Below are 26876 nucleotides of genomic sequence, written 5' to 3' on the forward strand. Positions count from 1 at the left end.
TTGGGTGACAAATCATGCATTCAGATTCTTGCATAGATTTTAATGGACACATACAATGTGTGTAAAATACTTTTTGGCAAGTTGTACTGATTATGATGAGCTAATGCTAAGCCACACTACATGACCAAAAGTATGTGGACACCTGCCCGTCAAACATCTCATTCCAAAATCATAGGCATTAATATGGAGTTTGTCCCCTCTTTGCTGCTATAACAGCCTCCACTCTTCTGGGAAGGCTTTCTACCAGATGTTGGAACATTGCTACAGGGACTTGCTTCCATTCAGCCACAAAAGCTTTAGTGAGGTCGGGCACTGATGTTTGACTATTAGGCCTGGCTCACAGTCAGCGTTCCAATTCATACCCAGGTGTTCGATGGGTTTGAGGTCAGGGCTTTGTGCAGGCTAGTCAAGTTATTTCACACAAATGTTGACAAACCATTTCTGTATGGACCTTGCTTTGTGCATGGGGCATTGTCATGCTTGAAACAAGAAAGGGCCTTCCCCAAACTGTTGCCACAAAGTTGGAAGCACAGAATCGTCTAGAATGTTATTGTATGCTGTAGCGTTAAGATTTCCCTTCACTGAAACTAAGGGCCCTAGCCCAAACCATGAAAAACAGCCCCAGACCATTATTCCTCCTCCATCAAACTTTAGAGTTGACACTATGCATTGGGGCAGATAGCGTTCTCCTGTCATCTGCCAAACCCAGATTCGTCCATCGGACTGCCAGATGGTGAAGCGTGATTCATCACTCCAGAGAGTGCGTTCCACTACTCCAGAGTCCAATGTCGGCAAGCCTTACACCACTCTAGCCGAAGCTTGGCTTTGCACATGGTGATCTTTGGCTTGCGTGCAGCTGCTCGGCCATGGAAACCCATTTCATGAAACTCCCGACGAACAGTTCTTGTGCCGACGTGTCTTCCAGAGGCAGTTTGGAACTCTGTAGTGAGTGCTACAGGGCGATTATCATTTAGCTCAGTTACCTTCGCTTTCTTGAGTACAGGAACAATGGTGGACATCTTTAAGCAAGTGGGGACAGCAGACTGGGACAGGGAGAGATTGAATATGTCCGTAAACAATCCAGCCAACTGGTCGGCGCATGCTCTGGGGATGTGGCTAGGGATGTCTTCTGGGCCGGCAGACTTGCGAGGGTTAACACGCTTAAATGCCTTACTCATGTCGGCCATGGAGAACGAGAGCTCACTGTCCTCGGGAGATGTGCTGGCCCACATCGGCAGCACTGTGTTTTCCACGAAGTGGGAGGAAAAGGTGTTTAGCTTGTCCGGTAGAAAGATATTGGTGTCCACGACGTGGTTCGATTTCCCTTTATAATCCGTGATTGTCTAGAGTCCCAACCACAATCTCATGTCTGAGCCTTTGAATTGTGACTCCACTTTGTCGCTGTACTGAAGTTTTGCCTGTTTGATTGCCTTACGAGGGTATAACTGTGCTGTTCCTACTCAACCATATTCCCAGTCACCTTTCCGTGGTTAAATGCAGTGGTTTGCGCTTTCAGTTTTGTGTGAATGTTGGCATCAATCCATGTTTTTTTGGTTTGGATAGGTTTTAATTGTCACGGTGGGAAAAACATTCCCTGTACACTTCCTGATGAACTCAGTTACATGAACTCATGTCAGTATATGCGTTAGTGTTATTCTCGAAGGCAACCTGGAACATATCCCAGTCCGGAATTATCAAAACAATCTTGAAGCATGGATTCCGATTGGTGAGACCAGCGTTGGACAGTCCTTACCATGGGTACATCTTGTTTGAGTTTCTGCCTATAGGAAAGGAGGAGCGGAATGGAGGCGTGATCTGATTTGCCAAAGGGAGGGTTGAGGAGGGCCTTGTAGCTGTCCCAGAAGGGATAGTAGCAATGTTTTTCATGTGCGAATAACACAGGCAATATGTTGGTAAAACTGCCGTAGCATTTTCCTCAAATTTGCTTTGTTAAACTCTCCAGCTACAATAAATGCGGTCTCAGGATATGTGGTTTCCAGTTTGCATAAAGTTCAGTGAAGTTCTTTGAGGGCTGTCGTAGTATCCAAAAGTTATTCCCAGCTGTATGTAATAATGCCTAAACCTTCTGATGTAATAATATGAGAAGTAACACAAAACATATATATTTAATGCGAAGTTGTTTAGGAGCCAGGAACGAGGCGATCATGTCTATCGGCGCAATCTTGTTCAGGTGCATAAAAATTCCAAGTGTTGGATATCTCTAACTCCGGCTGGATTCCAATAGGAATTACACAAATACTTTGCAAGCCAGCATAATGTGACATGCAAGTAGGGTTTCAAAATTCCGGTTGGAGGTCGCTAGGCCTCAAAATAAGGCCTTATGAGACACATAATGTATTTTCATAAAGAGTTTAATTATAATGAAAACGTTTTTTCACGGTGACTATTATCATTTTGAGTAATGACGACAAAATCACTTTAAGTAACAGTACTCGGGTATATTAAGTGCAAAGTGGTTTCCTCAAAATTTGTCTAACGACACCACATTGGGGTTTACAATGGAGTCAACTTGACCTCTGATGGCATTAGGCATGCTGCTCATGCTACCACGAATGAGATAGTTCACATGTAGTGGATGGGGAGATGTTATTCACCATAATGGAAGGAGTATAAGGAGAGGGAATGGTAAAACATTCTAACTTCTTTCACTCTTTTTAAAAATGTTATGGTCTCTTCAAGTGTTGCTGTCTGCGTGGCTTTTCTAATGCTCTTCTTTTCTGATGTATCAGACCAGAGCTGCAGTGTTGTGTTCCCCTTGGGAAGTAATTACAGAGGGGTATCCTCCTACCTCTCTATACCCCCCCCACCCCCCCACCCCTCACTACCGGGTGAGTGGGATGTTATCCAGATTTTTTTTAAATATAGCAATTTTCTCACTGGGGAGTGTTTTATGGAAGAATTTGGGGAATAGTGGTACTTATTGCAATGTTCAAGAAAACCAGTTCCACCTAAGAACATAAATGACATCATGTCAGCTGTTCAACAAAGATAAATGGTGGCAGAATTTTGGGTTCGACTCTTTGCATTCACCCCAGGTAATATCACCACGTTTCGGTTTCGTTTAGATTATTAAACAATAATCAGCGTTTTCAATTTTTGTGTTTTTATTGCGACTTTTTCATTTAATGCGTTGTGTGGGTTGAATGCTGTAACAACACAGAATAAAACAATACAAGGACAAAAATACAATGAATGGTAGTGACTGCCTAGTACTGCTAGTTTTATTGGATTACTTAATTATTTCAGTCCAAGACATCTCGTCTCTACAGAGATGCTGCCTATACTGTCTGACAATATACTGTCTGATCTAAGTAAATAAGGCATAATTGAGCGCTGAATATCAACTATCAATCACTTACATCCTGTATTTTCAGGTAGAGATACCTCGCGAAGCAAATGCTTTCTATCCCACTCGATCGCTCGTTCTCTCTTCTCTGTTTGCTCTGTCTGCTACACACTGCTCTTCAAATTTTATCTACTTTAGCATATTTTTGATACTGCATGTTATCAGATCTTCAACCAAAACCTAACATTAGATAAAGGGAACACAAACGAACAAATAACACAACCATTTCATACTTATTTAATTTATTTCGTAAACAATGCAACACCCAATACCCCTGTGTGAAAAAGTAATTGCCCCCTTACACTCAATAACTAGTTGTGCCACCTTTCAGCTGCAATGACTCCAACCAAACACTTCCTGTAGTTGTTGATCAGTCTCTCACGTTGCTATGGAGTAATTTTGGCCCACCCTTCCATGCAGAACTGCTGTAACTCAGCGACATTTGTGAGTTTTCAAGCATGAACTGCTTGTTTCAAATCCTGCCGCAACATCTCAATTGAGATTAGGTCTGGACTTTGACTAGGCCATTCCAAAACTTCAAATTGGTTGCTTCTTAGCCATTTCCATGTAGACTTGATTGTGTGTTTTGGGTCATTGGCTTGCTACATGACCCACCCAACTGTGCATCAGCTCACAGAGGGGTGGCATGACATTCTCCCGTAGAATTATCTGATACAGAGCAGAATTCATGATTCCTTCTATTAAGCAAGTCATCCAGGTTGCTGAGGCAGCAAAGCATCCCCAAACGATCACACTACCACCACCATGCTTGACCGTTTGTATGAGGTTCTAACTGTGGAATGTAGTGTTTGGTTTTCGCCAGACATAATGGGACCCATGTCATCCAAAAAGTGATACTTTTGAATCATCTGTCCATAGAGCATTCTTCCAAGCGTCTTGTTGATCATCCAGGTGCTTTTTTGACAAACTTGAGTCAACTTTTTTGGACGAAATGGGTCCCATTATGCCCGGTGAAAACCAAACACTGCATTCCACAGTAAGAACCTCAATCCAACGGTCAATCATGATGGTATATTAGGTTTTGGTTGAAGATCTGTTAATTCAGTATACAAAAATATGCAAAAATAGGGAAATGGGGGGGCAAATACTTTTTCACGGCAATGTAGCTCAGTGCTCCACACAGACCGGACAAGTAGGCAGGTGCACAATGGATTATGGTCATTGTAGTTAAACTATGTTGAATATTGGCCTCTTGGAAACTACAACTCAATACTACATCGCACAGTTCAGGCTTGATCTGATTTATTGCTATAGAAACGGCACATTGAGCTCACAGAAGAAGAAAAAACGGAGCGAAGTGGAATTAAAATAATTGAACTGAACTGTCAATTAGTTGTTTAAAAAACGGTTTATCACTCAGCACTATAAAATGGCCACCATATTTCAACTTTTTCAACAGAAATCAACAAACGTAGGACTTTTTGCGTGTTATTTTGAGTACTGTATATGTTGAAGTATTGAGTGTATTGACTATCAGTAAGTGCAGTGTGGATATGAGATTACATAGTTCAAATGTTGAGTACTGGAGCTGTTGAGTACTGGAGCTGTTGAGTGCTGGAGCTGTTGAGTACTGTAGATGTTGAGTTCTGTAGATGTTGAGTTCTGTAGATGTTGAGTACTGGAGCTGTGGAGTACTGGAGCTGTTGAGTACTGGAGCTGTTGAGTACTGTAGATGTTGAGTTCTGTAGATGTTGAGTACTGGAGCTGTTGATTACTGGAGCTGTTGAGTACTGGAGCTGTTGAGTACTGGAGCTGTTGAGTACTGGAGCTAGCCTTGGTGTCCTACAGTCTATGGACTTGAATCCAGAACGATGATCAACAATGCTGATGTTGGTTTGAAGGGTGATGTTGAGTGTTGAGAGCTGGGAGGTGTGGGGGTTCATCTCCAGTGAGGAGATCTCCATTATTTATAACACTCACTGTGACCTACTTTGCAGCACAGCAGTAACCACTCGCCCGCTGTATTTCAAAAAGCATCTATCTTTAACTAAGGGACAAGGGGCGCGTACACACTTACACTCTCAAGCAACATACATGTGCACATGAAAGTGAAGCCTTATAAACGCAAAACCTTACATAAAGCATACCGCAGTAAAACCGTAGAGGAGAGGAGGGGAAGGCAAGACTCCAGTTTTTCTTTTTAGTGATGGGGCCTCCACACCGCAAATGAGAAAATATCATTTTTTGCGAGAGAGTGCTGTGCAGTGTCTCTGTTCTCCAACCAAAGACTGATGTGAGTATGTGGAATGGAGATGATTACTGTGAAGGTGCAAGCTCTGCAGTCTGATAAAGCGATAAGACTGTGTTGCGGCCACTAATGAGATGTAGCCTGGTGGCCTTCTGTTAGAGAAAGAACACTGGAACAGAACTATTCATTTCATTCTCTCTCAGAGGGAGCCCCATAAAAATAGTTCTTGCTGTAAATTCTCTGTGTGTGTCTGCGTGCATGCGTGTGTGTGTGTGTCTGTGTCCGTTTTCATGTGTGTCTGTGTCCGTTTGTGAGTGTGTGTGTTTGGTCACTAACTGTGTAATATATGTCCTCTTTGTGGGTTCTGTGTCGTTCCCACACTCCCAATGTCACTGATGTAGCTGTCTAGACTAGAGTGGTACAGCTCCGAGCTGGAATAGTAATGATACCGAGTAGAGGGGATTCAGACCCGCAGAACAACAATTCTCGATTCAGATTAAATTGAAGGGCCTTTATATTCTGATGTTGTTTCAATTGCTGTATGGTTTCAACATGAGAAGGGGAATTCTAAAGCCTGAGGAAAGGTATGGGCTAGGCAGGCAACACAGGATTTTATATTGGTGAGTCAACTGGATTCACTCTCTGTCAGTTTACACTGAACTGGATTCACTCTTAGGCTGGGAATCCATCTGTTTGTGCGTTGATTGAGCCGAGATATACAGCGTTTCCTGGGAATGCGATCTCTGTGAACACAGGAACATTGCTGTTAAAAGGCACATTGACAACAAGGTGCTGTTGGATCGTATCCCGGCCTTAATCTATTTACACTGAACTGCATTCCATTTCAGTCTGTTTAACTGAACTGGATTCACTCTCAGTCTTTCCAAAAACGACTTTACATTTACACCCTTACTGTGTGCTTGGTCTACCATGTTTACACCACATGCCGTGCATATATCTACGCATCCGTCGGACTATTGTTGTACATACAGTATACGTTGAAGCTCCGCATGTACAGACCACTCGGTCTTGTTTGTATACTCGTGTCCATTCTGTCCATCTACTCTATTTCTATCTCTCGTCTGTCTGTCCTGTCTATGTGCTCTACACTCTTAGAAGTAAAGGAGCCTGGAAGAACCATTTGGGGTTCTAAACATTGCCACACTGGAGGAACCTTTCCAGTTCAAAAAGGTTCCTCGAGGAGCCCCCATGTAAAGGTTCAAACCGGAACCTTTTTTATGATGGAAGGGTTGAATTTTGAACCTTTTAAATAATATATTGTAGAGGTGGCAGCCTATCAGAAGATTGGAGTCATGGCTTATTGGAGGCGTGGCTTTTCAGCTAGTTCTTTTTGGCCACCCGTTACAGTAAATGTAATTCCTGTTCCTCATTATCAAGTTTGTACACTGCAGCTTTCAATTTCCTTGAATATTTACACATATTACATGTTTGAACATAATGTTAAAATTGCTGATTACATATGGTAATAAAGTGGTAACTATTTACATTTTGGGATTTGAAGCCTCAAAACTGTCAGTGTTCAACTTTAACATGTGATGACAATACAACAGAACAGGAAGGGCATTTACTCCCACCGGTGGCCTGAAAAGATCTAGCTGAAAGCCACGCACCTACTAAGCCATGCCTCCAGTCCAGGGTTTCTTCTGGAATGGTTCCTTGAATAACTCCAGGGTTCCTTGAGGATCTCTAGGGTTCATCGAATCACAACTAATTCTTAGAGTGTATATCTGCTCCTCCTGCATTTACCAGTTGTTTTCTCTCCACTGTTTCTCCACTGGGCTCCGGGCTAGTTGTTTATCCTGCCCCATGCCCCGTAATGGAGGCGCGTGAGAGCCCCCTTATGTGCCCAGTTTCACTGACAAGTTCTTTCCTTCTTCAGAATTGGGGCTGAATATAAACAAGCGTCCTTTTAATCCGTTTAAACTCTCCATGCACAGCTTGTTACTCAGAAAAATGGTGGGGTGTTTTTTTTTTACCCTCCTCGGTGAGCTCGTAACAGCTTCTCTTCATTATGCATTCCTGGCAGAGGAGCCAACTTTTAGCACGGCACAAGACCTGTGTACGTGGGTGTTAATGCAAATGTGGGTTCTTATCTCTTTGTTTATACCTGTTTTTTCCCCCACAAACTTGTGCACAATGTACGCTCATGTCCTTACAATCTCACACCTCTATCACCATCCCATTCACTATCCATTCAACAACATACAAGATAACAAATACCATACACACCTCTATCATTCTCCCATCGAAGCCTCCTACGCACCGTATAACCTTCCCTGCTATGCTACAGGAATACTAGACATTAATAGAGCGATGTCCTTGTGGCCAAGTTTGGAGGGGATTTCAGAATATGTCCGTGTGGTTGACGAAGGGAGGGGTGGTTCGGGGGTGTGGGAGCAAGGTGTGAGGGGACCTTGGCATAGATGGGGGGAAAAGGGAGATGGAGGTGGAGGAACCCTGGCTGAGTTGCCCACCGTGGGACAGGAAGGATGTGACCCCTGCGACCTCCCACATAGAGAGGCGTCTGTTTTCTGACAAGAGTGTCATCAGGTCCAGATAAAACCGGCCACTCCAACTCCCCACTGCGGCCCGTCCACAGTCACACGCCTGCTGACCGGCTTACACGCCCGACACGTACCGAGAGTCCTTCAGACTGCCACCGCGTGTCGAACAACGCCAGGTGTTATAAACGAGCACTCACACAAACAGTGTGCGATAGTGCCATGCAGTCTCATGCACGCACCTATTCACATATTAAGTATTCATATTCAGGCTTGAATGCACAAACATGCATCTCTCTCTGACTCTACACACACACACACACACACACACACACACACACACACACACACACACACACACACACACACACACACACACACACACACACACACACACACACACACACACATACTCTCTCACTCACACACAAGTTTGCCTGTGGAACATCTCCTGCAGTGAGCAGAATTGGGCTGTCAGTCAAAGGGACATCCTTAAAAGGGCACATAACCCTGAAGGAGACAGAGATGAATGAAATATCACCACACACACTGCTGAATCACTTAGCCCAGCAGTTCCAAACAAACTCATTCACCTGGAGCATACACAGTCTGATACACCAATCCAAGAGAACCCAACCAAACCTTGTCAACACACACACACACAGTAGCTAGTTCCATCTCCATTTGGCAATGGAGTTTTGTTGGATTTGAATGACGGCAGTGCCTTCTACCCAATATCATCCTCAAAACAATATAATCCAAAGATGATTTCTCATAGGCTTGTGTATTCCGCCCATCTCTCCATCATCTGTTGACCTGTGTCCGTTTGTCCCAACGTCTCGTCACTCAAACCATCTCGTGACCGCAATAACAACCCTCACTTGCCTCGTCATGTTCAGTGGGGAGAAAACAGTTTGAAACGTGAGAGTGAAATCTGACTTTGTCTAATAAGAACACAGATTTCCAATTTCGTTGGCAAAACATTTTGGGTGATGTTCCCTACTGAACATGATCCGACTTCCTGAACTTTGATCCGACTTCATGAACATTACTCTAACAACAAACTCCCTTTGTTGTTTGGCACCAAAACAGGAAATGTTCACGCCGGAGTGCAAGTTTAAGGAGTCGGTGTTTGAGAATTACTACGTGATCTACTCGTCCACTGTGTACCGGCAGCAGGAGTCCGGTCGGGCCTGGTTTCTAGGCCTTACCAAGGAAGGCCAGGTCATGAAGGGGAACAGGGTCAAGAAAACCAAGCCCTCCTCACACTTTGTCCCCAGGCCCATTGAAGGTAAGGCATCTGAATGAATCTGCTGTCTCATCTCTGTATTGTCTTTTGCAGGTTTTGATCGCCTGGAGTAAGTTGGTTGAAGCCCTATATGGTGAAATCAGGGCCCTCTTTAAAATAAATTTAAAAAACATTTTCACGCACAGATTTGATCGTACATTGTGCGTACGATGAAATCCACAGCAACATAGTGATTTATAAATCTTGAACTTGACGAACGGAAATAAGTGATTTACTTGGATTTGCATGACATTTCTTGATTTATAAACGAAACGCTTTTCTGTGATATACACACATTATTAGAGTGTATACCGGTACTCAGTTTACAAATTGCATTTCTTCACACTGCTGCTACAGTTTTCCTCATTCTAATATTAAGTACAAAAAGGTTTTATAAACATGGCCCCTGGGGGATAATGTTTGACCTATGTGGTCAAATACTTTAGCTGTATTTATTTACTTTGCACAATGGAACCAATTAAATATTCACACAAGTGGGTAACACTTTATAATTATGTCCAGTGATAAATAATGTATATGTTTTTTAGAAATAGTCTGCCCACCATTTTAGTATTCATTATTCCTACACTTTTTTTTATGTCAGTAAGCTAGTTATTCATGCATTTTTAAACAATGTATTGCTGGTTTATAAGGCCATGTAAAAGGTGTTTAATATAAATACTTATTTATATTAGATGTTTGCAGTAGGCTACCTGACCTAAAGAAAGCACTATCTACACTTTATAAACAACCTGTTTATAAAGGACCTGAGTTATTACTCCCAAAAACCCGGACATGCCATTAGTAGACATTCCAGCAGTACCTGAGGTCTCAAAATTACATACAACATATCCATGGTGAAAGAGTAACCACCCAACACAGGAAGTTACATTTTTAAGGACAGATATTTAATATTTTATTCCAAAACAGGTCCCAAGAGTAACTTCCTACACTCTGTGGGAGTCCCTGAGCTCGATCTGACTTTGTCTCTCTGTTTGCCCATCCATCTCCTCATTATTTGTCCTCCATGTTCTCCTCTATCCCCCACTGCTTCCTGCTTCATACTCTACTACATACACTCTGTGCAGTGTGTATGTACAGGGAGCCGTCGCTGCATGAGATCGAGGAGAAACAGCGCTCCAGGAAGAGCTCAGGGACTCCCACCATGAACGGAGGGAAAGCTGTCAACCAGAACTCCTAGCAGCAGGGCCCCAAGGGTGGGGGGCCCGGGTCCCCCCTCTCTTAAATAGAGGGGAGAGAGGCTACAGACCCCCTCACCAACATGCCCTCTGAAGGGATGGGCCGCCACGAGGGGGAGGAGCTACACCCAAGATGACAAAAAACTGAACTCTCGCCTGTGAAAATCTTTTAGACGAATATCAAGATAAACCCAGAGGAAAACAAAAAAAACCAACAAACATTTTCAATCAGGAGTTGACCTACGTTTTATGCAAAAAAAGAAGAAAAAAAAAGCTGTGACAAAGGAATGGTGGTCTCTTCACAATACAAATATCTATCGTTTCCAATTTAAGCTGTGAAAAATTAGCTTTAAAGACATGTTTAATTTCCCATGCATTAATTTTATGAATGCTATGGCACCCTCACATGCTTAATTGTGTTACTGTTGTCCAATAATAATAATATTACTTATGTGTTGATAACTCTTCATCCCAATTTAGTATCATGGGTGTCCTGTTTTTCATTTGAGACTGTAGACATGAAAAAGTGTTGGTATTTTTTTATTGCTTGACATTGATTGCACTTTCACACTGCATACACTGGTGTGAGGGTAAAGAACAAATATATATGAGAAGTCGCTGGTGGGCTCGGTAGGAACAGGAATGGGTGAGTGGGATGGCTTTTGCTCAGGTGATGTACTGTCAGTGTGGAATATCTCCTATGTCCACATACTCTTTGATATGACAGGACTAGACAACTGAAATCAATATGGCGGCTACTCCACCAAGCCTCATAGTAGTCCTCTAGCATATTATGGTGCGTTCGAGTGCGGATGGAAATGTGGAAATACAAGTTCCCGACCCAGAAATAATGACTGAACGACCCTCAAAGTCTAAGTTCCAAGTGGGAAACACGGTCCAGAATGAAGATACTGAAGTTTATGAGGTGTGACCTTTCACCTTTACGACCACTAGACGATAAAAGAAAGCCATTTAAAACCGTAACCATCTGATTTAATGTAGCTCGGTGGATCCATACAGTATATAGTTTGACATATTGTCAACATAAGCAATGTTAGCTAGATTAGCCATCTAGCAAGAATGTCATTGGTTGAAGAGTTATTCTGACTTTTGAAAGCACTCATGTTGTATATACAACTTCACCAACTGGGAAATATTAGATTCCGAGGACCGTTCGAATGCACCATTACTCTCAATGATCCAGTCCTGTGAACTTAATGGTCAAGAGGGAAAGGATAGCCTTGTAATATTATCAATACTCTGGCAAAGTGGGTATAGCCAGGAGGAAAAAAGATTGATAGAGCTTCTGGTTGTTTTTGTTTGGTGTGCCAGTACTAATAAGGGCATTTCTTTCTAATAAGGTCTGGGTTGGCCAATCCTGGGGGGGAAATGCAATATTCTCTCCAGAAAAGGAAACTTGGCTAGCATCCGCCAATCAAGGATTCTTTCATGAACAGGTCTACTTCACCTCTTTATGAGCTTTGACAAGACTTTCTTCGAAGTGCGTCAGAGAATGCTTTTAGTCGGTACAAATAAATCATGAAAATGTCCTTGGGAAGGCACGTTGTTGTGGCTTGTGTAAGGGCTCAGCAGACTCAGGCTGCTTGGGGCTAAGGTGATTGTGAAAGCTATCCAAGTCCCAATACTCTTAAGAAGCTTCCTCTCCTTGTGTCTTTATCTTTGTTATCAGTACACTGAGCAGACTAGAAATGTCACAATAATCGGTTGATGGGGTGTAGCGCATTCATTTTATGTAATTAGTCTCTTTATATCTGTGGCCAATGAGGGAAAAGAAACAAAGGAATTGTTTTAAGATACTTTTCGACAAAGCCCCTGTGAGCTCCTCCTCTTCCATCAATACCCTTTCTCCTACGACATTGTAATCAATAATAACCTAGCACAATGCAACAGGAAGGAGCCCAGTCATCCAAAACCAACAAAAACAAAATGTGGATGCCGGAAGGTTCTTTTGCCCTGAGAGTCTGTAAATATTTCACTTTTTTGTACTTACAGGCTGGCATCCCAATGGCTTCCATCTCAGTAAGTTTTGTGAGCCATGAAATGAGCGATTGCTGCATTGTGGAAATGAGCCCCCGCCATTTCATAAATCAAATGTAGGAGAGTGGCTGTATATATGAAGAGTAAAAAGGCTGGTTAAACCAGCAGGGAAGGCAGGGAGGAATCACCGCCATCACCAAGATGGGGAAGTCACCATGTCCACTGATCCTATTGTTCGCCTAACTCAGGAAGTCCCACTCCAGTCTAATGAATGGAGTCTGACAACAAGGCGGGCCACCCTTGCCCAGCACCTAATGCACAAAGCCTGGCCAAAGGTGTGGTCTTGGGGGGGTTGGGTCAGGGGTGTTGGTGGCAGAGTGGGGGGTCTGGAAGTCTTGGGATCTGGCCAGGGCATGAGATAGGGGATGTCAGGGTGTCATGTCAGACACTTCCTCATTTAACTGCGGCAGGTCATGGCAGAAGACCAGCACAAGTCTTCCACTGGGATCAGGAGAGAGCTGGGCTCAGTTCTGCAGTAGTTGCTCCAGTTTAAATTGCCCAAAGGCACAGATCTAGTAATCGGCTTACTCTTCCTCAGTTCTAACCTTAACCATTAGGGGATAGGAACGCAAAACTGACCTTGGATCAGCATCAACTTCATTCTACTCGGAAGGATGTACTTTACATAACCTGCTGGCAGAGAAAAGAAGGGAAGATAGAAATGAGGGGTTAAGAATAGGGAGTGAGAGTAAAATAGGGGATATGCGAGTGAACTAAGAGAGCACTTTTGGGGGACAAAATGAAAGTGCCAGAGCGACAGCGCAGGGGCTCAATACTGTGTGAAGAGATATTATATTTATGTTTAAGTTTGCAAATGATTTCACCGTAAATGGAACACAGGCATATATGCATTATGAATTGTGAGATGAAAAAAAAAATGCATTGATATTTAAAAATCAGAATGAAGTTAGTGATTGTTTAAGAATAAAAAATACATTATCAAAAGCTTTCACTAATTTATTGTACCACTGTGTTCTTGTTGATAGCCTTGTGCACTGTATTCTTCCCTCTGGTGACAATATCCCCAAAAAGACTTGATTTCATGTAGAGTATAACTTCTTCTACCCTCTCTCCCAGATTTCGTGTAGTATCCTTTATGTACGAGAGAGCGCCCAGTATCAAATCAGTGAAGGTGATTTATCATATAATTTAGGCTCGAGTCCAATGTGTCATTTTGGGATTGCGCTCCTGCGCCCCTTAATTCCACTGTTGTCATGGAAACAGACTTTCCCTACCGTCTGCAAGGAGAATGAGGAGGATGGAGGCCCCATATGACTTTCAGGGCTGTCTTCTCAGCCTGATGACTGCTGCACAGAGAACGGTTTCTTTTTTTTTGGGGGGGGGGTTTGAGTTTTCTCTATTTATATTTGGATTTTCTCCCTTGTTTTAGGTTAGCACCTGAAAGAAATGTGGCACTTCAACAAGGGATGAGTGTACACCCACACACTCACAGAGAGAGAGGGGAAGATAGACTCAATTATCGCTCTAATCTCTCTTGCTCCCATGTACACAGGCACACAATTCACTCACAAAACCCTCACACACATGGACACCTCTCACAAAAGGCTTTATTGGCATGAGAAGGGGCTTTATTGGCATGAGAAACATGTTTATATTGCCAAAGCAAGTGAAATGGATCAACAAAAGTGAAATAAACAGTAAAGTGAACAGTAAATATTACACTTACACAAGTTCCAAAAGAATAAAGACATTTCAAATGGCATATGTATATATACAGTCTCTCTCTCGCTCTCTCTCTCACTCTCTCGCTCCCTCTCTCTCTCTCTCTCACACACTGTCTAACTCATTCATTAGATTTGAAAAAAAAAATAAAATATTTTGACTTCAAAGAAAGCTTTTTTATCCCTGGCTCTCCCTGATGAAATAATTTTCAAGCTGTGCTAATTTCTATGCTAGACTGGAGTAGTATTGCGCCACAATGTTTTAGTCTATAGATCTGGATATATTTGTACTTTTGATTGAATGAATGTATTTTGATTGAATGAATGTCCAACTCTGACATGGGTACTGGAACAAATTAATCAGTTATTACTATGTTTAAGTGATAGTTTGTTTAAAACAAAATGTATGAACCTTTATAAGTCTAGTATGTAGCTCTGTGTTCGACCCATCCAAATACACATAGAAATGGGAGTTATACTGTAGATCTGTCATTCTTATTGAAAGCAAGTCTGATAAGAGGTAGATCCTTTCAAAGGGTGCTATTTCTATGCTTTTCTTCTTAAGTTTTGTTTTTGTGTCTTTTTACTTTTGGTTTTGTCCACCAGTTTCCAACAGCTAAAAATACAATATTTGAGGTTATTGAAAAGATATTTCACAGCAGTTTCTGTCTACATTATATAATGCATGTTTTGTCACATAAAGGGAAAGTAGTTGAACATGCCATTTGTTCCATGCTATCTGTTGTTTAGATCCAGCTTTTGTTATTACTGTGTAATATGTGTCAATCACAAATTAATGGGAAATATATATCTAAAGCAGGGGTTCAACGAGCCCATTTTGATATCGGAACATACTCGCCACCTCAACCATGTGAAAAACATTATGTAATTAACAGACCATTTTTACTTTATTTGGGGCTATGGCAGTCAATTGAAAAACAGTATTTCTGATTGTCTTCTCAACTCAGACATCTACACACTTTTAATGTGGGGCTATGACAGTCAATTGCAAATTAATCTGACATAATGTCTCTTTACCACCACTAATGAGATGGGTGTGCTTGATGCATGTCGCGTCTGAGTTTCTCAAAGTCAGGGGGCGTGTTCGACAGTGCACACCTCATCTTTGCTGTCTCATCCAACCTGGATCGATATTTAGGTTTTAATGCAGATGAGAGTACTGAATCCAGCTCCACACATGAGCTGGCGAAGGGTAGACTACCATGAGTTTTGTGGTACTTTTAAGGGAACTGGGAACTCGGAGCTCTAGAAAGAGGCCTGAGTTCCCAAGTTGGATTTCCGAGTTGGATGACCTTTCAAAACGATTTTTCCCAGTCTGAGCTTTTTTCTTTCCAAGTTCCCAGTTGTCTTGAACGCACTTAAGTCGGAAGTCTGAGATTTCTGAGTTCCCAGTTCCGTGTTCCCAGTTGTTTTGAACGTGGTCTTAATGCTCAGAGGGAGACGGCAGGATACTATTCCCTGGATATTATAGTCGGGAACCAAAACACCTCCGTAGTAACCTGTGGATGCGTTGTTTGCAGCAGACAGGTCGATCAGCTGTTGGATTTGACCTCCCGGCATGTCATGGCATGACTGAGCCAGGATCACAGTCAAACGGATTGGAAAGAAGGTCCCAAAGTGCTCTTCCAAGCGTTGGAGGTGAGCATTTTATTTTTAGGGGGTAGATCAGCTTTAGTATTGCAGATAGATTGTAGCTTCCATCAATGTATTTTTCTGCACCATATCCAATCCCCCATATATATTTTTAAAAAAAATATTTTCCTTTATTATTTCCCCCTAACCCTCGACCCCTCACCAAATTGGAGTAAACTAATGGACAACATTTAGGCTTATACTTCCAGCTTGTACACACAATATACTGTACAGTGGACACACACCGATTATTTTACAATAATTATATTTTGCTTGTTTCTAGTCTTGTCCTTTAGCTACCCTCAACCCCTCCCATCTATCGCTGAACACCATCCAGTTTCTATTTGCATTCTATTTTTCAACTGGGCTGTGATGTTTCACAAAAGTTCTGAACCTTTCTATTCTCATAGTTTCTACAGATTGCAAATTAAAGAGAGAACATTTATTATATTTATTGATTGACTATGACTTTGTAAGTGCTATTTGCAGAGTTAGCTCCAGGTAAATGTTGTAATTCTTCTGCCATTCCTGAATCTGCGACCAAAAACAAGCTACATATGAAACTGTAACAAAACAAATGATCTGATGATTCTGTCTCTTCGTAGCAAAATCTGCAGAGCTGGGATGGTTGTATCCCCCATATATATAATGTTGCAAGAATTTTGTATAATAATGTAAATGGGAAAACTCTTGAATCCAGCATCGGTTTGTGTATCAGTTCATAAACCATGTGCCATGGAATCGGTACATCAAAAGTCTTCTCAACTATTTTGCCATTTTTATGGCACAGCTGTCAATTTTTTAGTCCTCAAATGAAACTGGTATACTTTTTTATTTATCACAATGTTCTTTAACCAATTTTGTTCTTTAATGCAGGGCCAACAGACAAGTTCCTTACTTTTTCCCCCTTCCACTTGCCTCTTCCATTTTTGCGGTAATGATTCAATTAGTTGGTTTTAATTTTGAGGAGAGCCGACATTTCCATATATATTTGTTACTGTAGCTGCATGTGTGACATAACTCCACAAGTCATATTCATGATATAATTTACAGAGATTATACAGTTTTTAAACGTTTTAAACATTCTGACTTTTCTGGTGGTTAAACTGAAATTGCGAGGATCTCATTGCCAGCGACGGCCGGGTATGGGCCCAATGCTCCAGCGCCATCCATTTTCAGGGGTAGTTGATTCGGCAGGTGAGTTGTTACACACTCCTTAGCGGATTCCGACTTCCATGGCCACCGTCCTGCTGTCTATATCGACCAACACCTTTTCTGGGGTCTGATGAGCGTCGGTATCGGGCGCCTTAACCCGGCGTTCGTTTCATCCCGCAGCGCCAGTTCTGCTTACCAAATGTGGCGGCTCGCATTCTACGCCCGGCTCCAACCCAGCGAGCTGGGCTTCTTACCCAGTTAAAGTTTGAGAATAGGTTGAGATCGTTTACGTGAGCCGCTCCCTACCCTGGCGATGCAACGCGGTTGGGTATGCACCGAGGACAGTCCGACCCGGTTGACAGTCGCGCCCGGGGCAAGGGGCCCCGTGCCCCCCCGCAGGGGGACATGACGCAGCGGGTACTAAGTCCTCGGCCCCGGAAAGCGGCGAGCACGGAGCAGGGGCGCTGTACAGCTCACGGCCGAAACCGGTAGCCACCTTCACCCCAAGCCCTTCCAAGCCGACCCAGAGCCGGTCGTGGCGCACCACCGACAGAGGAAATGCGCCCGGCGGGGGCCGAGCCCGACATGGGTCAGTCCCACGAGGGGATCCGACCACACCGGAACGGCCGACCCTGACCCGCCGAGTTGAATCCTCCGGGCAGACTGCGCGGACCCCACCCGTTTACCTCTCAACGGTTTCACGCCCTCTTGAAATCTCCCTTACGGTACTTGTCATCTATCGGTCTCGTGCCGGTATTTAGCCTTAGATGGAGTTTACCACCCGCTTTGGGCTGCATTCCCAAGCAACCCGACTCCGAAAAGACCGGACCCTGGCGCGACGGGGGCCGTTACCAGCCTCACACCGTCCACGGACTGAGCCTCAATCAGAAGGACTCAGGCCCCCGTTCGACACCAGGCAAAGTGGTCTTCTATACACCACATATCCCGTGCCTGCCGGACGGACAGGGATTCGGTGTTGGGCTCTTCCCTCTTCGCTCGCCGCTACTGAGGGAATCTCTTCCTCCTTAGTAATATGCTTAAATTCAGCGGGTTGTCTCGTCTGATCTGAGGTCGTAGTCAAAGTGAATGGAGTGTGGCCGGTCGCCCGGGCTCACCTTCTCAATACGTTTCAGGTCGGCGGTTGGAGCTCCGCAGCTCCGAGCTCTACCCCGAGAACCACATGCGTTACACGGGCAGCACGGAAAGACAGAGTCCACCGGCAGCCGCGCCAGACCATAATATATAATAATAATAATAATATATGCCATTTAGCAGACGCTTTTATCCAAAGTGACTTACAGTCATGTGTGCATACATTCTACGTATGGGTGGTCCCGGGGATCGAACCCACTACCCTGGCGTTACAAGCGCCATGCTCTACCAACTGAGCTACAGGGCCCCCATGCGGGGAACGTGGGCGCCTCTCGCCGAAGCGAGAAGGGAAAGGAAGAGCGCACAGGGGAAAGGAAAGAGCCGAGGCTCCTCCTCAACAAACCCACCGAGCCGTCCTGGTCTGAACTTAGGGGGACGAAGGCTACACGGTGGCCGCCTGCGACTGCTTCTGTTAGCAACAGTTTGGAGATAATTTCATTTTCAAATCACCGAAAGTGAGATGTTGTAATCTGAATAAAGGGAAAAAGGCCATTCTTGAACATGGGGTGAGACATTCTTACTAATCTGCTAGAGAACCAGTTCGGATTGAGGTATAATTTTTGTATGACTAATGCTTTAATATTTCATCATTTCTGCACTCCTAATTCATATTAATTATATAAATAGGCCCGTTTAATTTTGTCTGGGTTGCCGTTCCAAATAAAATGGAATAATATTTGCTATTTTTTTTTTTTTTAACTGGTCGCTAGCTGTAGGCGAGGCCAATAGGTCAACTGGGATATGACTAAAGAGTTAATCAGGCTGATTTTTCCACAAATAGACAGGTATTGTCCTTTCCATGGTAGCAAGATCTTATCTATGTTTGCAAACTTTCCCAAAATATATTGTAGTGAGATCATTTCTTTCTTTCGGGATATGAATTGTTTCATGTCCACTTCACAGTCAGACCATTTTATTAGTAAACTACACGGTAATGTAAAAGTTGTGTTTTTTAGTTATCCAATACGTAACATAGTACACTTATCAGAATTTGGTTGTAATCCAGAGAGGTTAGATAAATTATTTAGATCCGCTATGAGGCTGTGGAGGGATCCAAATTGTGAATTTAAAAGAATGAATTATCAGCGTACAATGTCACCTTTGTTTGTAAGCCCTGGATTTCTAGGCCCTTGATATTATTGTTGGATCTGATTTTAATAGCTAACATTTCGATGGCCATAGTAAATAGATATGATGATAGTGGACAACCTTGTTTCACTCCTCTTGACAGTTGACAGTTTAACCTGTTGCGACGAGCAATCCCGTATCCGGGATCTTAAGTATAGCCTCAAGCTCATTAGCACAACGCAACGTTAACTAATCATGAAAATCGCAAATGAAATGAAATAAATATATTGGCTCTCAAGCTTAGCCTTTTGTTAACAACACTGTCATCTCAGATTTTCAAAATATGCTTTTCAACCATAGCAAAACAAGCATTTGTGTAAGAGTATTGATAGCTAGCATAGCATTAAGCCTAGCATTCAGCAGCCAACATTTTCACAAAAACAAGAAAAGCATTCAAATAAAATAATTTACCTTTGAAGAACTTCGGATGTTTTCAATGAGGAGACTCTTCAGTTAGATAGCAAATGTTCAGTTTTTCCAAAAATATTATTTGTGTAGGAGAAATTGCTCCATTTTGTTCATCACGTTTGGCTGAGAAAATACCCCGAAAATGCAGTCATTAAAACGCTAACTTTTTTCCAAATTAACTCCATAATATCGACAGAAACGTGGCAAACGTTGTTTAGAATCATTCCTCAAGGTGTTTTTCACATATCTATTCGATGATAAGTCACTCGTGGCAGTTTAGTTTCTCCTCTCTTCAAAATGGAAACATGCACGCGCCTGGAGATTACACAATAGTTTCGACGGAGGACACCGAGCGTACACCTGGTAAATGTAGTCTCTTATGGTCAATCTTCCAATGATATGCCTACAAATACGTCACAATGCTGCAGAACCTTGGGGAAACGACAGAAAGTGTAGGCCCATTCCTTGCGCATTCACAGCCATATAAGGAGACATTGGAACAAAGCGCAAAGCGCCTCCAAAATCTGGGGCATTTCCTGTTTGAAATTTAATCTTGGTTTTGCCTGTAGCATCAGTTCTGTGGCACTCACAGATAATATCTTTGCAGATTTGGAAACGTCAGAGTGTTTTCTTTCCAAAGCTGTCAATTATATGCATAGTCAAGCATATTTTCGTGACAAAATATCTTGTTTAAAACGGGAACGTTTTTCATCCAAAAATTTGAATAGCGCCCCCTAATGCATAACTGGTTAATACTTTCTGAGAAGTAGCCATTATTTACTATTTTACACCTAGGGTTAACAATACATAACTTTAACCCATCGTATAAGAGATTCTCCAAAATTGAAATATTCCAGGCATTTATAAATAAATTCCAGTCATACTTTATCAAAAGCCTTTTCAAAGTCAGCTATGAATACCAAGCCTGGTTTCCCCATATTGGATGGCGACGCCTAGTTTGGGGACAGTTGATATTAGAGGTCGACCGATTAATCGGAATGGCCAATAAATTAGTGCCGATTTCAAGTTTTCATAACAATCGGCATTTTTGGACAACGATTGTGGGCGATTACATTGCACTCCACGAGGAGACTGCGTTTCAATCGGTGACGTCACTTGCTCTGAGACCTTGAAATAGTTGTTCCTCTTGCTCTACAAGGGCCGCAGCTTTTGTGGAGCGATGGGTAACGATGCTTCGAGGGTGGCTGTTGTCGATTTGTCCCTGGCTCGAGCCCGGGTAGGGGCGAGGAGAGGGACGGAAGCTTTACTGTTACACTGGCAATGTAACGTGTTAAAGTGTTCTTTGTTTCTATAAGAACATCCAATAGTAAAAGGTATATGAAATACAAAATGGTATAGAGAGAAATATTCCTATAATAACTACAACCTAAAACATCTTACCTGGGAACATATTGCACTTATTGCACTTTTACTTTCTTCTCCAACACTTTATTTTTGCCTTATTTAAACCAAATTTAACAGGTTTCATTATTTATTCGAGCTAAATTGATTTTATTGATGTATTATATTAAGTTAAAATTAAAGTGTTCATTCAGTATTGTTGAAATTGTCATTATTACAAATAAATAAATACAAATATTAATCGGCTTTTTTGGTCCTCCAATAATCGCTATCAGCGTTGAAAAATCATAATCAGTCGACCTCTAGTTGATATAAAGGCTCAAGTTTATTTGGGATTGAGGCATAGAGCATTTTTTCACCTTTATTTAACCAGATAGGCCAGTTGAGAACAAATTCTCATTTACAATTGCGACCTGGCCAAGATAAAGCAAAGCAGTTCGACACATACAACAACACATGGAGTAAAACAAACATACAGTCAATAATACAGTAGAAAAATAAGTCTATATACAATGTGAGAAACTGAGGTGAGATAAGGGAAGTAAAGGCCATGTGGTGGCGAAGTAAATACAATATAGCAAGTAAAACACTGGAATGATTGATTGGCAGTGGAAGAATGTGGAAAGTAGAGATAGAAATAATGGGGTGCAAAATAATATCGTTGTCACGCCCTGACCTTAGTTATCTTTGTTTTCTTTATTATTTTGGTTAGGTCAGGGTGTGACGAGGGTGGTATGTGTGTTTTTTGTCTTGTCTAGGGTTTTTTGTATATTTATGGGGTTGTGGTATGTCTAGGTATATGTTGGTCTGTGGTGGCCTGAATTGGTTCCCAATCAGAGACAGCTGTTTATCGTTGTCTCTGATTGGGGATCCTATTTAGGTTGCCATTTTCCATTTTGGTTTTGTGGGTTACTGTCTGTGTAGTTGCATGTCAGCACTAGTTGTTTATAGCGTCACAGTCGTTTTGTTTGTTAAAGTGTTCTTTGTTTTAATAAAAGGAGAATGTATTCCAATCACGCTGCGCCTTGGTCTCCTCGTTACGACAAACGTGACAATTGTGGGATCCATCTCGACATTTGACCCCTCTTGAGAAAGCTGTCTGAAAGTAACTGACAAACATTGTTAAGTGAATTGTGCCTTAAATATTATGATTCACAGAAATACAAGATCTCTATGGCCTTATAGGAATCTATGTTGTCCTTTCCAGCTTGCCTACTGATCAACTTTTTTAATAGGAAGAAAACTGCTCACAGAAAACCTTTCCTCTGAAAGTGGAAAACAGGGTCAGCTGTTTAGACTCCCTTGGCACCCGAGGTGAGTGAGGTCAAGGGCTGCACTCTGCCCAACTCTGCACCCTCCGACATGTAAACATGGAACAATGCAAGTTATCAGACTGCAGCCCTGCCTCGCACCTCGTCTCTACTGCGTGAGCATGAGAAAACACTGAATCGACAGGAAGTTTCTGTCGTCCGTTGATTTTCTGAATACATTTAATGAATTACACCCAATTTGAGTTGATACCAGAGTGAGTCATTTTCAGAAAATCATCAAAGCCTTATAAATATCAAATTTCTACATGTCTCTCTTTGTTTGCCTCATCTTTCTTTTCTTTTTCTCTCTATTCCCTATATAGGGCACCCTATTCTCTATATAGGGCACTACTTTTGACCAGAGCCCTATGGGCACTATAAAGGAAATAAGGTGCAATTTGAGACACATCCTCCTTGTTGTTAGATATGAGTTGGAGCCTTGGGAACCATCCTTGTTTTCTTCTCCTCCCCTCCCCAGACAGAAAGGGGAATTCCTAGCTCTGAAGTAGAACAAACATCTTCATTAAAAATAATTGGTCTCCATTCAATTAAGACTTCAGCGGTCTGCCTTTGATCTAAATGAGCTAGCAGGTGTTTCTCATGTCTTTTCATCCAAATCTACTGTTCAGAAGTTAAGAAAGTATTGGATAATAGGCTTTAATCCTTCTATTTCCTGGAGCAAGGGAGAAAAGTAAGTTGGCTGTAAATGAAAGGAGTTATACAAGTGGAAGAGACTGTACAGAAGTCTTGGACGTTTTGTGTAAGTCAGAAAAGACAGATGTTACCACAGAGAAAACAGAGAATTTCGTCCTTTATATGCTATGAAGCATTTTCTCCTTCGTGTGTTGTAGTATTCAATGGAGCTGAGTTGGAGTGAGCGGTCGCATCGTCACTTCGCTCCGCAGGTAGTATAACTTTTTCATTACATTTCATTAAAGCACAACGGTTTGTTTTGTCTAATCTTAGCAATTTCTTCTTAGCTAGCTACATAGCCGTCTTTGTATCAAAGATAATTGCGTAATTATCGTATTTCGCCGTCCTAAAGTAGTCTTCACTAGCCAGCTAGCTAACGTTCACCGATTAGCTGCACTGTAGAACTATTACACTCAACTGAACGACTTGATTAGTGTAGTGTTAGCTAGCTACATAGCTGTCTTTGCTGTCTTCGTATCCAAGATAATTGTGTAGTTTAGAGTGTGTGGTCTTAGAGTGATTATCTTAATTTACCGAGGTTAGCTAGCCAGCTATTTGTCGTCCTTAACGTAGGAGACTTTGCTAGCTAGCCAACAGCTAGCCAACAGCTAGCCGACAGCTAGCCAACAGCTAGCCGACAGCTAGCCAACAGCTAGCCAACGTCTACCGAATAGACTCACAACCCGGTCGCATTCACAGGTAGTATCTCATTTTCATCTCATTTCATTACAGTACAACGGTTTGATTTGTTTGACCGTAGCTAGCTACAGAGCTAGCTACATAGCCGTCTTTGTATCAAAGATAATTGTGTAGTCTAGAGCGATTTTCTAGGTTAGCTAGACAGCTATTGTCGTTCTTTTAACGCAACGTAACGTAAACAACACTGCTAGCTAGCCAGCTAGCCCCCGAATAGCAGCACTGTCGAAACTATTACACTCAACAGAACGACTTGATTAGTGTAGTGTCAACAACGCACCCACTGCCAGCTAGCCTACTTCAGCAGTACTGTATCATTTTAATCATTTTAGTCAATAAGATTCTTGCTACGTAAGCTTAACTTTCTGAACATTCGAGACGTGTAGTCCACTTGTCATTCCAATCTCCTTTGCATTAGCGTAGCCTCTTCTGTAGCCTGTCAACTATGTGTCTATCTATCCCTGTTCTCTCCTCTCTGCACAGACCATACAAACGCTCCACACCGCGTGGCCGCGGCCACCCTAATCTTGTGGTCCCAGCGCGCACGACCCACGTGGAGTTCCAGGTCTCCGGTAGCCTCTGGAACTGCCGATCTGCGGCCAACAAGGCAGAGTTCATCTCAGCCTATGCCTCCCTCGACTTCTTGGCACTGACGGAAACATGGATCACCACAGACAACACTGCTACTCCTACTGCTCTCTCTTCATCCGCCCACGTGTTCTCGCACACCCCGAGAGCTTCTGGTTAGCGGGGTGGTGGCACCGGGATCCTCATCTCTCCCAAGTGGTCATTCTCTCTTTCTCCCCTTACCCATCTGTCTATCGCCTCCTTTGAATTCCATGCTGTCACAGTTACCAGCCCTTTCAAGCTTAACATCCTTATCATTTATCGCCCTCCAGGTTCCCTCGGAGAGTTCATCAATGAGCTTGATGCCTTGATAAGCTCCTTTCCTGAGGACGGCTCACCTCTCACAGTTCTGGGCGACTTTAACCTCCCCACGTCTACCTTTGACTCATTCCTCTCTGCCTCCTTCTTTCCACTCCTCTCCTCTTTTGACCTCACCCTCTCACCTTCCCCCCCTACTCACAAGGCAGGCAATATGCTCAACCTCATCTTTACTAGATGCTGTTCTTCCACTAACCTCATTGCAACTCCCCTCCAAGTCTCCGACCACTACCTTGTATCCTTTTCCCTCTCGCTCTCATCCAACACCTCCCACACTGCCCCTACTCGGATGGTATCGCGCCGTCCCAACCTTCGCTCTCTCTCCCCCGCTACTCTCTCCTCTTCCATCCTATCATCTCTTCCCTCTGCTCAAACCTTCTCCAACCTATCTCCTGATTCTGCCTACTCAACCCTCCTCTCCTCCCTCTCTGCATCCTTTGACTCTCTATGTCCTCTATCCTCCAGGCCGGCTCGGTCCTCCCCTCCCGCTCCGTGGCTCGACGACTCATTGCGAGCTCACAGAACAGGGCTCCGGGCAGCCGAGCGGAAATGGATGAAAACTCGCCTCCCTGCGGACCTGGCATCCTTTCACTCCCTCCTCTCTACATTTTCCTCCTCTGTCTCTGCTGCTAAAGCCACTTTCTACCACTCTAAATTCCAAGCATCTGCCTCTAACCCTAGGAAGCTCTTTGCCACATTCTCTTCCCTCCTGAATCCTCCTCCCCACCCCCCTCCTCCCTCTCTGCAGATGACTTCGTCAACCATTTCGAAAAGAAGGTCGACGACATCCGATCCTCGTTTGCTAAGTCAAACGACACCGCTGGTTCGGCTCACACTGCCCTACCCTGTGCTCTGACCTCTTTCTCCCCTCTCTCCCCAGATGAAATCTTGCGTCTTGTGACGGCCGGCCGCCCAACAACCTGCCCGCTTGACCCTATCCCCTCCTCTCTTCTCCAGACCATTTCCGGAGACCTTCTCCCTTACCTCACCTCGCTCATCAACTCATCCCTGACCGCTGTCTACGTCCCTTCTGTCTTCAAGAGAGCGAGAGTTGCACCCCTTCTGAAAAAACCTACACTCGATCCCTCCGATGTCAACAATTACAGACCAGTATCCCTTCTTTCTTTTCTCTCCAAAACTCTTGAACGTGCCGTCCTTGGCCAGCTCTCCCGCTATCTCTCTCTGAATGACCTCCTTGATCCAAACCAGTCAGGTTTCAAGACTAGTCATTCAACTGAGACTGCTCTCCTCTGTATCACGGAGGCGCTCCGCACTGCTAAAGCTAACTCTCTCTCCTCTGCTCTCATCCTTCTAGATCTATCGGCTGCCTTCGATACTGTGAACCATCAGATCCTCCTCTCCACCCTCTCCGAGTTGGGCATCTCCGGCGCGGCCCACGCTTGGATTGCGTCCTACCTGACAGGTCGCTCCTACCAGGTGGCGTGGCGAGAATCTGTCTCCTCACCACGCGCTCTCACCACTGGTGTCCCCCAGGGCTCTGTTCTAGGCCCTCTCCTATTCTCGCTATACACCAAGTCACTTGGCTCTGTCATAACCTTACATGGTCTCTCCTATCATTTCTATGCAGACGACACACAATTAATCTTCTCCTTTCCCCCTTCTGATGACCAGGTGGCGAATCGCATCTCTGCATGTCTGGCAGACATATCAGTGTGGATGACGGATCACCACCTCAAGCTGAACCTCGGCAAGACGGAGCTGCTCTTCCTCCCGGGGAAGGACTGCCCGTTCCATGATCTCGCCATCACGGTTGACAACTCCATTGTGTCCTCCTCCCAAAGCGCTAAGAACTTTGGCGTGATCCTGGACAACACCCTGTCGTTCTCAACCAACATCAAGGCGGTGGCCCGTTCCTGTAGGTTCATGCTCTACAACATCCGCAGAGTACGACCCTGACTCACACAGGAAGCGGCGCAGGTCCTAATCCAGGCACTTGTCATCTCCCGTCTGGATTACTGCAACTCGCTGTTGGCTGGGCTCCCTGCCTGTGCCATTAAACCCCTTCAACTCATCCAGAACGCCGCAGCC

The 26876-nt window shown here is 43.5% G+C and overlaps 1 protein-coding gene across 6 annotated transcripts in view; it reads left to right on the forward strand.

Annotated features, from left to right (window-relative positions):
* LOC124009740 (fibroblast growth factor 12-like) overlaps positions 1 to 10787 on the forward strand; it is a 70305-nt gene extending 59518 nt beyond the window's left edge. For all 6 annotated transcript variants that reach the window (XM_046321872.1, XM_046321874.1, XM_046321871.1 and 3 more), the window contains 2 exons: positions 9191 to 9389; positions 10475 to 10787. In XM_046321872.1, coding sequence (XP_046177828.1) covers positions 9191 to 9389; positions 10475 to 10587 — 312 coding nt within the window. In that variant the 3' untranslated portion in view covers positions 10588 to 10787. The remainder of the gene's footprint in view (positions 1 to 9190; positions 9390 to 10474) is intronic.
* The last annotated feature ends 16089 nt before the right edge of the window (positions 10788 to 26876 follow it).

The sequence above is a fragment of the Oncorhynchus gorbuscha genome, linkage group LG22, assembly GCF_021184085.1.
Source record: "Oncorhynchus gorbuscha isolate QuinsamMale2020 ecotype Even-year linkage group LG22, OgorEven_v1.0, whole genome shotgun sequence".
Classification (NCBI taxonomy): domain Eukaryota; kingdom Metazoa; phylum Chordata; class Actinopteri; order Salmoniformes; family Salmonidae; genus Oncorhynchus; species Oncorhynchus gorbuscha.